The sequence below is a fragment of the Sturnus vulgaris genome, chromosome 13 (assembly GCF_052056855.1).
Source record: "Sturnus vulgaris isolate bStuVul1 chromosome 13, bStuVul1.hap1, whole genome shotgun sequence".
In the NCBI taxonomy this organism is placed as follows: Eukaryota; Metazoa; Chordata; class Aves; order Passeriformes; family Sturnidae; genus Sturnus; species Sturnus vulgaris.
In genome coordinates this window covers 10,175,574-10,192,328 of record NC_142255.1, presented here as the reverse complement: position 1 = coordinate 10,192,328, position 16,755 = coordinate 10,175,574, and the positions used below count along the sequence as shown (strand labels likewise).

At 39.7% G+C, this 16,755-nt stretch overlaps 1 protein-coding gene and 1 long non-coding RNA gene across 6 annotated transcripts in view; one reads left to right on the top strand and one right to left on the bottom strand.

Annotated features, from left to right (window-relative positions):
* FBN1 (fibrillin 1) overlaps positions 1 to 16,755 on the top strand; it is a 144,421-nt gene that overhangs the window by 113,201 nt on the left and 14,465 nt on the right. For all 5 annotated transcript variants that reach the window (XR_015806507.1, XR_015806506.1, XM_088172539.1 and 2 more), the window contains 16 exons: positions 392 to 556; positions 935 to 1,003; positions 1,118 to 1,243; positions 2,443 to 2,565; positions 2,666 to 2,824; positions 3,683 to 3,754; positions 5,941 to 6,066; positions 6,824 to 6,946; positions 9,721 to 9,846; positions 10,550 to 10,666; positions 11,038 to 11,166; positions 11,420 to 11,539; positions 11,989 to 12,114; positions 14,072 to 14,221; positions 15,586 to 15,651; positions 16,350 to 16,466. Coding sequence is in view for 3 of the 5 variants with exons in the window: in XM_088172539.1 (XP_088028665.1) it covers positions 392 to 556; positions 935 to 1,003; positions 1,118 to 1,243; positions 2,443 to 2,565; positions 2,666 to 2,824; positions 3,683 to 3,754; positions 5,941 to 6,066; positions 6,824 to 6,946; positions 9,721 to 9,846; positions 10,550 to 10,666; positions 11,038 to 11,166; positions 11,420 to 11,539; positions 11,989 to 12,114; positions 14,072 to 14,221; positions 15,586 to 15,651; positions 16,350 to 16,466 (1,914 nt within the window). In the remaining 2 variants the exon portion in view is untranslated. The remainder of the gene's footprint in view (positions 1 to 391; positions 557 to 934; positions 1,004 to 1,117; positions 1,244 to 2,442; positions 2,566 to 2,665; positions 2,825 to 3,682; positions 3,755 to 5,940; positions 6,067 to 6,823; positions 6,947 to 9,720; positions 9,847 to 10,549; positions 10,667 to 11,037; positions 11,167 to 11,419; positions 11,540 to 11,988; positions 12,115 to 14,071; positions 14,222 to 15,585; positions 15,652 to 16,349; positions 16,467 to 16,755) is intronic.
* On the bottom strand, positions 8,882 to 16,444 carry LOC148222239 (uncharacterized). The gene is made up of 2 exons (XR_015806509.1): positions 16,325 to 16,444; positions 8,882 to 14,525 (listed from the first exon to the last, which is right to left on the bottom strand). It is a non-coding gene; the product is annotated as an uncharacterized LOC148222239 (long non-coding RNA).

Below are 16,755 nucleotides of genomic sequence, written 5' to 3'. Positions count from 1 at the left end.
TCAAATTTTAATGTGTTTGAAATTCCTAACATTTAGTAGATGCTTTCCTGCTTGTAAACCTCAAGTAGAGGAGAAAGCAGTGGATATCTGGAACTGGAAACATCTATAAATGTGAGGGAAAATGTGAGTGAAAATGAGAAAAAGCCTGGCTGACATGCCCTTGGACTCGATGAGTAAATTTCCTATTTTGTGAAAAGTCCAAAAAAGCCAAGGAACACTACCAACAACCTACCTAAGTAGGAAATGCTGGGCCCCCCTGGGCAACACAACTAAATTACTTTGGTGTCCTGCAAGAAATGGGAGCCATCTATAGGTATCCCTCACCCTGAGAGGTTTTGCTGTGTTTTGCTCTCTCCTAAGCTGTGTTTGTCATTATGTGCATTGTAAATAGATACACGATCTGGCAACTGTTACCTGGACATCAAAACTCGGGGAGATAATGGTGGCACCTTCTGCAGCAATGAGATTGGAGTGGGTGTTTCCAAGGCCTCCTGCTGCTGCTCCCTGGGCAAAGCCTGGGGAGTTCCCTGTGAGCACTGCCCACTGGTGAATACAAGTAAGTCTGCATTTCCTGTGTTTGGTGTGTTTTTTCCTAATTTAGCCAGGTAGCTGAAATAGTGGTGTGGATTTATTGTGGAAACGCAAGGGACAGGCTTCCACTGGTCTTCACCAAAAACTTTACTAGCCTTTCAGAAAGATTATTTAGTCAGAATATTATTATATCTCTTCTGAGCAAGTTTGCTATTACACTACAATGAAAACTACATTATGAAATGGAATCACAGATGATGTTACAGAGTAAAACCTGAAGTCTCTAGATGGTTAGTTTGTAAACTTATATTTAAATTAGCTGTAATAATCTGATCTGTTTTCAGAAAAAATTGTGCTGAAATGTTTCTATTACCATATGCTCATAACTCTGCTTTGTTTTCAGCTGAATATAAGGTTCTTTGCCCTGGAGGAGAAGGATTCCGACCAAACCCTATTACAGTTATATTAGAAGGTAATGTTTGCAATTTCCTATATTTACATGTCTGAAATTGTGAAACTCTGTAGTGAGGGTCTTATTTTTTTAATTGAAAACATTAATGGAATGTTTATGTGTTGGTTTGGACAGATATTGATGAATGCCAAGAACTGCCTGGACTTTGCCAAGGAGGAAAATGTATTAATACATTTGGTAGCTTCCAGTGTCAGTGTCCATCAGGGTACTACTTGAATGAAGAGACTCGAGTGTGTGATGGTATGGAACTTTCACTTAACTAGTTTTCTGCTTTATTCTTTGAAAATAATGACAGATCAATATGCAGAGAATGAATCTTTCCTTGAAAAGGAGCATAACTAGACTAAGCAGTGTAAAGCTCTAGGGTGGGAAAATTGAACAAGTTGAACTCTTTCATTAAGAGTATAAAAATTCCTTCTTGACCATGTTGAAATATTTTGATCAAAACCTGAAAACCCAACAATTTTTTCTATAAGTAAGACATAATTTGCTAATGGGCTATAAAATAGGTGCTTGGTAATGGGCAATGAGTAAACAGTCAGATAAAAGAGCAAACTTTCCCCGTGAATCTGGTGGATTGGTGTGTCCATGTATTTTTACACTGTTTATTTCACTCCTGCTGATCAGGAGTCAACTGAAATTATTGGTTGTACTGCAAAACATTTTCCTTTCCGTAGCACAGTTAGAAGTACGTGTCACATTATGTGCCTCTCTCAAGGTGTAAAACCTTAAGCAACCCATGAAGTTCTAAAATTTCCTGTTGTCCAGGCTTTATTATTTGTTAGTAATAATGTAGTGCCTATGAGGTGCAAAACACCGGAGAAGTACAAAACTTTCAGGCCCTAAATTAAGGCTGAACCAAAGTGGTTCATTCACATTATGCTTATGTAGCCCAACAGATACTGAGTGGTGTGTCAAAGGCACTCTAAAATTTTAAGGCTGGGGAAATATTTTTTAACTTTTGGGAACTGAGATGTTTTGGGGATGGTGCTGTGTTTGGTTTTGGTTAGACTTTCTTAAACAAAACTTAGTCTCTTGATGAAGTAAATATGACATCTTGTGTTGGTTTCCCCAGTCAGCCAATATCAGTCAGAACTCCACAGGGACCACTTTGGTTCTTTTCCAGATCTAAGATTCCAGAATGGAGGAGATCCTCAAATACTATTTTTGTGCACAGATCCGAAGCCAAATTGCTGTTTCTGAGCTATCCAGAGATATTAGAGTTCCCAACTTTGCATCACAGCTGGGCTTTCCATGGCCACCTGTGCTGCTACTTCCTTCTCTGTGTGGCTTCACTCCACCACCTTTCTCAGACCCCCTTCAGCTCTTCTCCACCAGTACCTTCCTACCTCAGGCATTACTGAGACATTTTGGTTCTCAGAAGCACAACATGAAAGCTTCTGTGGCCGTTCACTCACTGCCTGTTTGTTCTCTTCTAGATGTGAATGAGTGTGAGACACCTGGCATTTGTGGGCCTGGCACATGCTACAATACTGTTGGGAACTACACCTGCATCTGCCCTCCTGATTACATGCAAGTCAATGGAGGAAACAACTGCATGGGTATGTGCTGGGGTTTCTTTATCTTTTTTTACCTATAGAGAGATCATCTTCCCTAAGAGTTGTGAGCTGCATTGGCCTGAGGTTTTCTTCATTTTCACAGATATGAGAAGAAGTCTGTGTTACAGAAATTACTATGCTGACAATCAAACCTGTGATGGTGAGCTGCTCTTCAATATGACCAAGAAAATGTGCTGCTGTTCCTACAATATTGGACGTGCATGGAACAAGCCTTGTGAACAGTGTCCTATCCCAAGTACAGGTACATTTTTGCATTGCAAAGCTATTTGAAGGCCTTGGTAACATCATAATTACTATTAGTGACTGTAACACCGTTAGAGATGCTATGTCTTTTTCTGCTGTTGTGTGTCTAAAATGAGGGGATTCGTTGCCTCTTTGTCATGGAGATGATCGGCCCTAGTGATGATGAAGGCATATGTGGAGTGGTTTGTGTCCACGCTGCTGGGTTGTGCCTACCTTGTGCCAGTTTCACTGTCTCAGAGACCTCACACTCTATATTGATTAATCCATCTCTTTGCAAGTGCTTGTTGATCCAGTGTTAAGACACTGACCAAGATTTTATTGGTATTGCTCCAACAAATATGGTATCTGGTCTGCTCTGCCTTGATTGCTGTTTGCCATGAAGGGCCTTTGTGGCAGCCAGGGGCTTACAGAAATACCTTGGTGTGCTCTGAGAATGATCTGTGTTGAGCAGCCAAATGTAAGATGTAGGAGTGTCTCTGTTAATTGTGTGGGCATACATGACTTCCACACTGGGTAAGACTGCAGGACATCCCACTCTGGTTTGAAGTGGTTTGCTTCAAGAGCAACTTCCTAGACACTTGATTAACTTCCAACTTGTAGTTCAGGTTTTTAAGAGTCAGATCTGAAATTGCATGCAAACATTGCAGTGCACAGGGATAGGCATAAGCACGTGATCCCAACTGGATGGGAACCCAAGGGAGCTCACATGGTGAGTTTCAGAAAGGGGCTGCCTACCTCTGTGCTCTCTGCAGGTGCTGAAAGAGTAGAAGAACTTTCTTGGCCAGAGCATATGGTGAATTTTTGACTGTTGATTAATTCAAAATGCTTTAATCACTGCTTTGCTTTCTTGTTGCAGATGAATTCTCCACACTCTGTGGAAGTCAAAGGCCTGGCTTCTTCATTGACATTTATACAGGATTACCAGTTGGTGAGCTGTAATTTATGTTTTGAACTAAATTCCGTGCTACCTCTGCCCAGGGAAGAGGGGAGGTTTGTTTTCCCAGTTGTTTATTTTTCATGTTAGGAATAACAATGAAACAGTGTAATGGAGTTCAACTCTCTGTTTAAGTCCAACTTAAGTGCAAACTTTCTGCTTGGCTCCTCCTAGCCAGCAGCAGTGACAGTTGCTGCTTGTAATCAAGGCAACACAGAGCTCCAAAGAAACTGTAATCAGGGCTCCATGAGCAGGGCACAGACACTGGGAATGAGAGGTCTGGGAGTAAGGCCAACCAGCATTTGGTCTGAGAGGAACTGGGAGTCTTTCAAACTAAAGCAAGATTTAGTCTGACATTTCACATCAGTACCCCTGGGTATTGGTTTGACACAAAAATCCTTTTTTCTGCTCAGCTGGAATATTTCTTACATATGTTATTGTGTGTTACATCTGAATCGTGAGTAACAAATTGCAAAACAAAAAGAGGGAGAGAAGGAGGAATTTTAGGACAAGGAATTGAGTAAATCCCTAATGGGACTCCCTTTTGTTTTCATTTACACTAAAATGCAAATGAAAAGCAGATAATGTACCCTGTAATAAACAGAGATGGCATATAGGCAGTAATGAGATGCTTTAGCATGAAGCTGTTGCTGTGGTGCAGTGTTTAGCTAGCTTGATGAAAATATTTCTAGTAAAATGAGGAATGTAATTTTTAAAGAGGTTCCAGAAATGCACAGTATTTTTTATTTACTAGGTCATTTATTGGAAGCAAAGTTTTCCCTTCTAGCTATTTGCATTTGTGCAGATTGTTGCAGAGTCTGCTCAAGATAATTGAGCTCTTCATCAGCATCAGCAGGGAGCCCTTGGATCTTGCTAAATGCACAGGTAGAAGCTGCAGCTGCAATGTTTGACGTGTGCAGGGGTGTTGCAGGCTGCTCTGTCTGCACTGCCACAGCATGGAGCTGTGCTGTTCAGGAGCCAATGGAAACAGAAGGGCTGTCCTGCAGAGCCCACCAGGACAGCCAGTGCTGTGCTGAGACTGCTGCACACACAGCTTCTCACAGCTGTGCAAACCACGGCCCTCCCTGCTGCTTTGGGATCCAGGCTGTAGCACTCAGCCTGCTGCTCTGCACGGGGGTTACTCACGTCCCTTACACCTGCAGGCACAGGATCAAGGCAGAGCCCTCTGCAGGGGCAGTGCTCTGTGTACCCTCTAGTATTTGCTTACAGTCCAATGATGTTACTCTGTGTGGATTGAAGTTCTATATAGTTACTCCAGGTCTTTGTTTCAGAAACAGAAATAGTTCTGTTTTTACTCATCCTATATATCAGAGGACTCAAAATTACAGAATCTAATGTAGGAAATTAAGGCTTGGATCCAACAAAACAAAATAAAACAAAAACCCAAGAAACAAAACAAACAAAAACAAATTATCTGATGGAAACTCCTGTTAGCTGACAATTTCCCACCATATTCTATGCCTATGTACCTCAGTGCATATGTCAATGTTTACTAAAGGCAGAGGCTTTGGAGGAATCTCTGAACTCTCTCATGTCAGAATATTAGGATGTAAGGACCCAATAGGCAAGACATAATTGTAATAGCAGCTGGATTTTTTTCCTGCCAAAATCAGTTACTTAACTGGGGTGTATATAAAGCATTGGCAAGCCCTGGCTGCCTGGCTTAATCAATCTGATTAATAGCATGTTGGCAGCACTTCAGATGTTACCTGTCATTGGCACTTTCAAACTGTTACATAAGACCATGAAAGTTTTTACAGATTAACTAGGGTAAAACAGGGTATCATGCTCTCCCATATTAAACCAAAGATAGTTCCATTGTCTTTCTGTTTGACTCTTCCTGATGACTCCACTGTGGCACTTGGGAAGGTGATGAGGTTCATCAGGGCTGTGGGTGGGAGACATGAGGAAGGATGTGTCTTCCTCTGTATTCTGTAGCAGAATAGAGTACAGAGGAGAATCAGAACCTGAGAAAGCAGGAAATACCTAAATTTCTACAGTTTGGAATGACTTGCTCACTGTTCATTTGGGAACATTCTGATGCTTGCATTATATGTTTGGTAATTATCTTAAAGGGTAAATGCATAAGGACATACTCTGTAGCAGAAGATTCCATTAAATGCTCAATACAAGTAGTAACAAAACCAATATTCTTGCAGATATTGATGAATGCAGAGAGATTCCTGGAGTGTGTGAAAATGGGATCTGTATAAACATGGTTGGCAGCTTCCGATGCGAGTGTCCTGTGGGTTTCTTCTACAATGACAAGCTGCTGATCTGCGAAGGTAGAGTGCTCCTCTCATTCAGAGGAATGGTATTTCACCAGCTGGCAGCTCAGACACTGCCAAATCAGAGCCTTGAAGGCATCCTTAATGAGGGGAAAATAATGCTATCAGTGTAATAAGTCTGTGCTAATTCAGACATTTTGAATTCTTTTGCATAGAAAACACCACATTTTCTGTCAGACATCTGAGGCCTTGAAGGCACATGAGTCAGCAGTCATGGGAAGAAACGGGTTTTTTTCACATTAGACAGTAAGCCAAGAAAAAAATAATAGTCCTGAGTCAGATCATGAGCACAATTTTTTTAATTCCAAGATTTTTTTTTCTAATGGAACAAATATTTTTGTAAAAAATATAAACAGATGTGGGTTTTTTTTTCAAGTTTAAATATTTCCTAACATTGTATTAGTCAGTTTAATGAAGAAAGTGAAGGTAGCATATCCTTCTGTCATTGCTGTCATTCTCTGGTGTGTGTTATGACTGCTGACAACATGGTGCTACAGGCAAGGCATTGAGAGTTTTGAGTAAAAGCTTCTTCTGTGTGCTGCCTTTAAGTGAAAACCAGTTATATTTCTGGGGAAATAAAGTTCTCCTTTTGCAGCACCTGAAGTAAGGAAAATTGATCAATTTTTTTTGCCTAAAGCTTTGTGATAGTGTTTACACTGAAAGCAATTAATACCTGTATGCTAAAAAAAATGGTTTTGACATCTTTCCACTGCCAGCTTACTATAAAAATGAACTTCCTTTTCTGTCTTGGCAGATATTGATGAATGCCAGAATGGACCAGTTTGCCAGCAGAACGCAGAGTGTGTGAACACAGCCGGGAGCTACCGCTGTGACTGCAAGCCTGGCTACAGGTTCACATCCACGGGGCGCTGCACTGGTGAGGGCCTGGGGATGTTAAAGGGATTGAAAAAACATCTCACCTCTCCAGAAAGCTGGTATTTCAGGAGATGATCTAAGCTTCAAGAACTCTTCTCTTAAAGTCTTTTAGGGCATCCCATAAACATTGAGTAATTCCAGGCCCATCCAATGGATGTATAACTGGGAGTTCAAAACCTAAGTAGGTGTTTGTCTTTCACTTTACCCCAGCAAATGCAAGTTGTTTTCTTTAGCTCTTGTCATGGCTACCTTTCTGTACTACCTTTCTGTATTTTCTGATTTTCATTATGATTTTCTATATGTGTTTTAGCAATTTATTTTCCACTTGTGTTTTTACAAATATTCCTATGTTGGTTGCTGGAGTATATGTTGATAAGGTAGACTTATCTTCTTGCCTGTATGCAATAACTACCTTGAAATTGTTGAATTCCTAACTTTCATACAGATTTAAACAGGGGCCGTAACATTATTTTTAAATACTCACTGAGAGGGATGGCAGTTTTCTAATCTATTTTTCTTACAATATCTTAGTTCAGAGAGGCATTAATGTTATCTTGCTTACTTGAAGGGATTTAAAAGACTGCAGTGGGCCAAGCTGCTGTAAATATTATATGCTATATACGTTTCTGAACAAAATAAGAATTACAACGGAAGCTAGTAACATTATCCTTGGGTTTTTGCTTCTGAGTACTTGAGTTTTAGGAAGTGCACTTTTCCCTGCAGTACACTTTTTCATTGTTTCATGTGACCCTTGTGGGAAAAGGGTGTAGGGGAAATCAGAGCACTAGTATGAGAACTAAAACTTTGCTTTGTTAAGCTATGCAGTGGCACATGTAAATATTCAATATGTTCCTAATGTAATTGTTGTTGTTAAGGGTTCATTACAGCAGTACAGGAAGAGCAAGGGAAGGTTCTGATATGACTTACAATTCCAAAGATGAATTGGCACAAACAGTAATACTTCCCTGTATTTTGCTCTTATTTTATATTTGATGAAAATAAAGTTACACAATTAGAGTAAAAATAAAAGTGGTTGATAAAGTACGTGATCCAGCAAAGGAAGGAAATTCCCAACTGCTCTGCAGGGAGCAGAGAGTGCTAAGCACCTTGCAGTACTGGGTCAGCCATGCTACTGCATGGAAAACGATCACACCCTGCTAGTTTATGTGCTATTGAGTTAAACCTGAAATATCACAGCCACTGGTACTGGGAGTACTGCATTTACCTTGCCTTCAAGGTAGCATTCTTCTGGTGCTCTCTACTGTGGTAAAATAAATAGTCTGCCTTATAAGTTAGTTTTTCACATGGCTATTCATTTGCCCACAAAGCACTAGAGAATCATAGTTTTTCTTTTTTCTGCTCTCCTGAGCTGTGAAGATTAGGAGTTCTTAAGACAGCACTGGCTTTCCTTCTGCCTCCTTCAAACTGTAATTAGCAGTGCTATCATCGATAGCATTGGGAGAGCTTGGTCCTCAGTGCACACCCATCCAGAGTTACTCATGGCCCCATGGGATGTACAGAGATCCTGGGGTTGTCAGGATCATCCGTGTACTTGTTGTCCCTGTGCCAAGTACAGTGCAGAAGAGAGGCAGGAAAATGAATTTTAATACATGAAGTTCTTTGCAATTAGGAACAACTTGACTCTTACTTTTGCAATGATTTCGGGATGGTTTGTTGAGAAATTGCATCTGCTTGGCTTAGATAGCATATAAAAGAAAATTACTGAGCACTAGAGCCTAATCAGTTTTAATGTAAGCTCATGGCAGCACCTCAGTTCTCATATTTTGGAACTGCAGCATCCAAAGGAGGAAGGAAGGAAGCATATTGAATCAAACCAGCTCTTAGTGGTGATGAGGTCAACAGATGAGGTCAACAGAAACACCTCATTTGATATTTCTGATTTGTCATGGAAAAAAACTATGCCAGAGAGCAAACATTTTGTTTGTTAACATTTTATTTCATTTATTATTGATAGAATCTTGTGTTCTGCCTGAAAGCATTTCTAACGAGAGTAGCAGGAAGCAGTTGGCTGTTGAACAAGTATAAGAGATGCCCTGCTATTGTAAGGCAGCAATCACATGCTGGCAGGAGAACTCTTCTCCTCTGCAGAATTATACAAATATCCCCTGACTCCATATTGCAGTAACTCTTCTTGCTGTTTGAGCTCTGTCCAGTTTATAGGATCACCACATTTCATGGATGCTGCAACATGTGTATGTGTGCCTGTTTTCTCTCTGCATGATGAGTTGATAAATGCAGTGCCTTTTATCTCTCTCTAAGGCTAATGAGAAAAGTGTGATGTTTATCCCCCTTTCTCTTCTGTTGATTTCCATAAGTTGATCATGCAATTGGTACAATCAAATGTGGCTTAATGCAAGTTGCTGCTTTCATCAGAAGAATGCAAACTGTAATTCATATGCCTCTTTCATATCTCCTGCTGTCATTATAGAACCCTCAGACCCTTTCCAGTCTTGTGTCACTAATTCTGCTTTTCAAAGCCATGGTGATATGCTTTCCCTCTAGCAAGAATCTGAGTTTGTTAAATACAATTTTTATGCTAAATTTTTTTCAGGTTCACAATATACTGGAAGAGGTAATTTACATGCAAATAAGCCCCTTTTCTGGGATTTACTTGGTAATATTTCTGTCATTAATAAATTAAAAGCACTTTTTTAAGTTAGGCCATGCACTGGATACTGTCTTGGTTGATGCTAATGCATCTTTCTAGCCTTGTAGTTTAGAAGCCTTAACTTTCACTGCACCTCTTGGTTTCAGATCGGAATGAATGTCAAGAAATTCCCAATATCTGCAGCCATGGGCAGTGTATTGACACTGTTGGAAGTTTCTACTGCATTTGTCACAATGGATTCAAAACCAATGATGACAGGACAATGTGTATAGGTAAGTATATCAAATTAAACTGAACTCAGGCTCCCATTAAAATAGTTACTTTGTGCTCTCTGTAATAAGGAGTTGTATTATAATATCTGAGATTGTGAGCCATTTGCCACCAGACAAAGGTGCAAAACAGAGATGATAAAAAGCTGATACTGAGTGAAAACCATCTCCTTAGAGTAGACCTTTAAAATTACATATCCTGTCTGTGAATGCTTTGGTGATGTCTAATTTCTTCTTCATTTGTGAAGAAAATATTTCATTCTTCTTAGAATTTACTGGAGCATATTGTCTTGCTTATTCCTTTAGGCAAGAAATTTAATAGATTTGTATTGCAGTGCAGCAGTCTACTTGTTAATAGAGTGAATGAAGGGTAGATTTCTCGCCAGAAAAAATGCTTTTTCAGAAAGTCATCTTCATTAACAAAGGAATTTTGAATTTATCCCATTCACAGCTGTTAGTTGTGTGTTGTATCAACAAATTGAGATTTGAGAATGCTTACAATTAAAGATAGCTTACACTTAGTTTGGGAAGGGTGATATAGGAGACACAGTAAAGTAAATGATGGTTGGACCCTTGATTATTTTTTTAGATGTTAATATCAAGTGGATAAATGTATGTGAAATCTTCTTTCTGAGAGACAGAACAATCTTTTCCCCTTCAGTTGAGTCTGTTGGCAGTGGATTATTTCTCTTCTGCTCCTTTGTAGATATTAATGAGTGTGAGAGAGACGCGTGTGGCAATGGAACCTGCAGGAACACCATCGGCTCCTTCAACTGCCGCTGCAACCTGGGCTTCATCCTCTCACACAACAACGACTGCATAGGTAAGGGCTGCTGAGCCGGGCACGTGGTCCTGACACTTTCTACTGCTAATAAAATACCATAAGTACCATCTTCTCTTGTGCATGATCTGCGTGATTAAAGACAAAACCCTATTTTGTCAGTCTCAAAAGGCCTCTCTGATTATGCACTGCTCACTTTTCTAGAGCCACTTGAATGTTGGCACAAGATACAGGAACATTTGTGTTTTACTCCTGCTCTGACAATTTTATAGTATACTAATTTCCTCTCACCTGCTTTTGAAATGGGATTGTGTTATCAGTTACTTTGTTGATATGGTGGAAACAGAAATCACACCTACCCAGTTTCCACTGTTGCTGATGTTTCTGACATCTTGTAATGTTATTTTTCTTAGATGTGGATGAGTGTGCAAGTGGAAATGGAATGCTCTGCAGAAATGGTCAGTGTGTGAACACCATTGGGTCCTTCCAGTGTCTCTGCAATGATGGCTATGAGGTGGCTCTGGATGGAAGGACTTGTGTTGGTGAGTGTTTTATTTTAGGGTTGGACAAAAGTGCAGCAAACCTTGAGCAGATATGCTTAGTGAAACAGTAGGGTCAGAGAGAACTGTCACATAATACCTAGCAGAAGGAAACAATGACGAGGACAAGAACATGAGTCCTCCCACTCCTGAAAAGTTACAATTTCAGTTTGATGGAATCAAAATTAAAGTGGCCTCAGTCAGAGATTTATTAAGATAACAGCAATTACCTCAAATAAATTATCTTTTCTTCTAGATATTAATGAGTGTGCACTGGAGCCTGGAAAATGCTCACCAGGCACATGTCAGAACCTGGATGGCTCATTCAGATGTATCTGTCCTCCTGGATACATCCTGCAGAATGACAAATGTGAAGGTGTGTACAGAACAATCCTTCTTCTGTCTTTTTCTTAGCTGCTTGCAATTGTTACCTATTTCCTTTGCATTTAAACTTGAGTATTGTTTAGTATTTTGTGGCAGTCTACAGTTCTGAACTGTAGCCACTAGTAAGTCTCTCACTTCCTTGAAAAAGTCTTACCAACATTTGTTGGTAACAGAACTACTTGCTCTGAACTGTAGAAAAATATAATCTCAGGCTGTTTCCTTGGTGATACATTGATGAAGCTTGCCCACTGCCTGAGGATTTGAAAACTAACTATGGATTTTGCACTTGGACTACTGCTTCCTCTTTCTGTTCTTTTTTTTGGGCTTTTTTGTTTGCCAAATATGATAGACATCAGTGACGATGTAAAATTGCTCTTTATGTAGTACAGCTGCCAGTGTAAATATTATTGTTTCTCATCTCTTTAATTACTTTTCTTACAGACATTGATGAGTGTGTGGAACAGCCAGAAATTTGTGCCCTGGGCACATGCAGCAACACTCCAGGCAGTTTCAAATGTCTGTGTCCAGAAGGCTTTGTATTGTCTTCCACAGGAAGGCGATGCCAAGGTAAGTTCATTCTTATTTTCTGGCATTTCAAAATTTGTTTGTTTCATAAATGCCTTTTTAGCGAGCTGTTTCTAATACAGCAAGGAGGCTCTGGACTCAAACAGTGTTTTTCATAGGGAAAACATGATAATTCTGTGGCTGGGGCCAGGTTCTGTCTTGCCCTAACATCTGTTTTTCATTAAACAGAACACTGCTATAAAAGGGGTGAAGTTAATGTTAAATGCACCAGGTTAAGCAATGAAATCATGTTGTTCTGAAATCCTTTCTTGCACCCCTGGAAGAGATATTTGGGCTACCTGGACTCTATAGATAGCAACAAGACACAGAGATGGAGCATGAACACAGGCAGGAGACTAAAGGCAGCATTTCCAGTTTTAAAGCTCTCCTTAGCACTTACCATATTCACCATAACACTTGTTATATGCTGATCCTCTCTGCAAACATGTGGGTGGAAAAAATGATTGTTGGATAAAATTTGCAAGCAATGATGTGTGGACAATAAGAACTCATGTGCTTAGGGAAACCTAAAGTGTCTTTTGGCTTCCAGATTACTGCACACACAGTTCAGAGCCTAAACATGGGCACTAACAGATGAGATGCTAAAAGCTGAATATCTAGTAATTAAAAGCCACAGGTTAGTTTATTTTGTGTATAAAGAAAAAGCACAACAAATTAGGGAGTGAGTTAGTTTAAAGGCTTTGGAAATGATGAAATGGATACAGCATTAAATGTCCTATACACTGTGCACAGTGGGAGCCACTGATGACTGAGACCTTTATAAGGACCTCTGTAGTTTTGCTTGGCACAGAGCAGTGATGCTTGTTGACACCATAGCGAGTTCTTCACTTCACAGTGGGCTAAATGAAATTGTGGTTTTGGTAAAAATGAATCCAACCTGCAATAAACATTCATCCAAGTCTTCAAACCACCGTGCAGTTTGGCAAAGTTACTTCACTCAACATCAAGAAAGCGTGTTTTAGCTGTGTTTATGTAGCTTGTATAAATGAAGTTTCTTCAGTCTGAGGGTTTTCTTTTCTTCAGGTAAGAAGAAAAAAAAATCACAAAAACCCACCAAGAAACAAAATCCTAAAAGAGAATGCAGCCCAAACTTCTACTTTTTTAATATAGGCCACTGTTCCACACAGTGTCAGAAGAAAATGCACACTTGTGTATGAACTTCAAAAGGACTTCTCTCCATGCCTAAAGAGGACTGTTCTTTTTTCAAGTATCTCAGGCCAAACAAAGTTTTGTTCAAAACTTCCCATTACCTAGGACTTTGTTAAAACCTGGACGTTGCCCAGCATTGATGCTGCAGCCAGAAAACTGGATGAGCAGCTGCTTCCATAACTGCCCTGCTGCTGTCCCCCTGCCAGCACAGAGAGCTGCCAGCTCCCTGCCTACTGGATGTTTGTGGTCTGTGATCTCAGCTCTGTCCAGCATCCTGGTTACCCAGCTTCAGGGAATAAAATGTAGTGCCACAGAGAGAGTTTGCTTTGTTTGTGTGTACCTCCGGAAGAAGGAGGAAGGAAAGGGCTGTTGAAAATTGCCTCTCATTTTAGCACTACACAATATTGTCATTGCAAGTTGATGAAAATATCTTGAGTGATTCTTACTAGTAACAGAATATAAATTCATGAGGCAATATTCAGTTTTTTCAAAGAGGAGTGAGAATAAGAGGACAGTACAGCACTTCCATTTCTGCTGGACCAAAGAGAAAATCCCTTGCTTTTCCATGACTGAAGTAGGAAACTCTCCCATAGCTTTTCTTTATTGAGGTAGGGAGCTTCCCTGCTTATTCAAATCTTCCAGAGACAATGATGGTCCCTATTAACAGAGCTAGATGGAAGTTGGGTGTTTTGGTGGTGGGTATCCTGTAATTTTGCAGTTAACACCTCTAACTGAAAATTGTGCCAAGGTTATCCTAACTGCTCATAACGAGTTTTTTTTCTCTATGCAGATCTGAGAGTGAGCTACTGCTTTACCAAGTTTGAAGATGGAAAGTGTTCAGTGCCGAAGTCTCGAAACCACTCCAAACAAGAATGTTGCTGTGCCTTAAAGGGGCAGGGATGGGGAGATCCCTGTGAGCTCTGCCCAGAGGAAGCAGATGGTGGGTTATTGAATAGCTTATCATACTGCCTCTCTGAACTGAAAGGAGATTGACATTCTTATTAGAAGGAATTTTGAAAAATAATTTTCTAAAGGTGTTTAACCCCAGTAATTGTCATAGGTTTCTGTAAAGAAGATGCCATTGCAGCCTAAAAAACCACATCCCTTGGATAATCAGATATCAAACATATTTCTTCTTTGCTTATGGATTTGTTAGAGTCTTTAGGTGCTGGGTATTTTGCTATGGAGGTATCACATACAGAAGTGGAAAGCAGCAAGCTGATATAGACTCTGAGTAGCAATTCCTGCAAGACAAAAATGGAATTCTTTTAATTGTAAATAGCTATAGGAAGAGGTGCCATAAACATGAAATCTAATTAAAATAAAATTCCAAATGTAGGTAAACTAGATCTGCATCTGAATTCTGTTATTAAGAAAATGTAAATTTGCAATCTTATCAATGTGAATGACTTGCAAAAATCGCAGGGGGATAATAAAATGCAGGCCTTGAGGAAGGAAAGCCTGCCTGGACCATTGCTAAAGAAACACTTTCCTTTGTTAGTATCCTTTTTAAGACTAAGTAACTCGACATCAAGCAACTCAACAGGCCTCTGTAGCATCGTGGTACAATTTGCTGAACAGACTTTAATTCATGCTGACAAATGCGGTTAACAGCATTACTGGTTTCAGCAATACATGATTGCAGTTCATTTCATTCATTAGTCATGTAGATGTTTTGCAGAAAATCTTCACAAAAGCTGAGGTTAGAAAAGAGAATTAGAAGTGCCAGTTGCAGTATTCCTCCTAGGTCAATTGCCTGTGCATGTTTCATTCCATTGACGTGGACCATGTGAACCAAAGGCAGTTGAAAATCACAGTTTATGTTGCAGCATTTCCTTGAAGTGTCAGCACATGTATTTTTCACAGTCCAAACTCTCCCAAAGGATATCAAGGCCCTTTTTCTCATCTTTCAAAAAAGAAATAGCTCTAAGATAGCTGAGTCTGGATTAAATTATACCTTCTTCAGAAAATGTAGGAAATTTTACAACAGAAAAAATGCAGTCCCTACTATTGATACTTCTAAAATAGAAATGCTGCATTAGTTTGTTTCTTAAGGAAGTTAAATGCTGCTAATTATTCATGGGATTTTATACATAGGCATACAGGAGATCAGATGAAATGTAAAGCAAACATGCAGTTTTTGCATGAATATAAAATTATAAGTTTATACATTTACATACATTTTTTCTGGACCTGAACATAAGGAGGATGAACTGGTAGCAGTGGTTACGTGTAGTTTGTGCAGAATGCTGATTGCCAAGATAGACTTTAACATATGGTTTGATTTTTATGGGTTTTTTTCAGAGGCATTCAGACAGATTTGTCCATTTGGAATTGGCATCCTTGTTGGACCTGGTGACGCAAGGCTGGGTAAGTGCCTGAACTGCACAGTGCCACTTTTGCATCATTGTCCCTTTTCCACCCATAAGCCATTCTCCATTTCAATTGAGAATAACACCTCTGCAACTATTTCCCAAAGCCATGAATTGTGGAAACTTCTATACCTTTTCCCCAATTTTTCATACTGATTTCAAATTCCAGCTTGAATATCTCAAATATCAAAAATTAAACTTCTTTTAGAGCTAGGAAACTTATGTAGGATCTAGAGAATGGATCTAATGTCACGTAGCATGCTTGTCTTTTCTTATACAATATGTGTAGCCTGTTTACAGTAAATGGTTTTAATCCTCCAGAAGTGCAAACCACAGTTTCCCAGATCCCTTCAGTACATTCTGTTCTCTCCCAAGACAAACAGCACTTCAGCCTTATTGGCAAAAGTTTGCATTTAAGGAGCACTGGATGACTACTGCTTTTCATATCTGCTGCTCTGCCTGTAGTCCCAGTCAGAGAGGTTTATATCTGACATTTAGAATCAGTTTCTTTTCTGCGTTCTGAAAGCTGGCCTGCAAAATAAATTCTGTGCCCTAATCCTAATATGTCAGAATTTAAATATTAGTTTTTTTTGTGATCTCAGAAATATTTTTTCCAGAACATTTTGTTCTTTGAGAGAAGTCGAAAAGCACATGAAGCAAGTTGCACTTACTGTGTTGTTTGTATTTCTGGTTAAGATGTGGATGAGTGCCTTGATCCTGATAACTGTAAATTTGGGCAGTGTATCAACACAGATGGGTCTTTCCGCTGTGAATGTCCATATGGTTACATCCTACAAGGAGCAGAATGTGTGGGTAAGTACAGCTATCCCAGCTTCCATTTAAAGAGTCTCCTGAGTTGCTAAGTATGCCATTAAAGAGCAGTGGGTTTGTTTTATTCTAACATTGTGGAGTCTTCTTTCCTGCTAGTGCTTAAAACCTGCCAGGGCAGGGCTTGAGCTACGTGCTCCAAGTTGGGCCTGCTCTGGCTGTTTGACCCAGATAACCTCTAGCAATCCCAAATTATTCTAGGAGTATAATACAGTACTTTAAGTGAGTTACTGTATTTTCTGTTTTTCTGATTGTACATCAACAACATAGATTT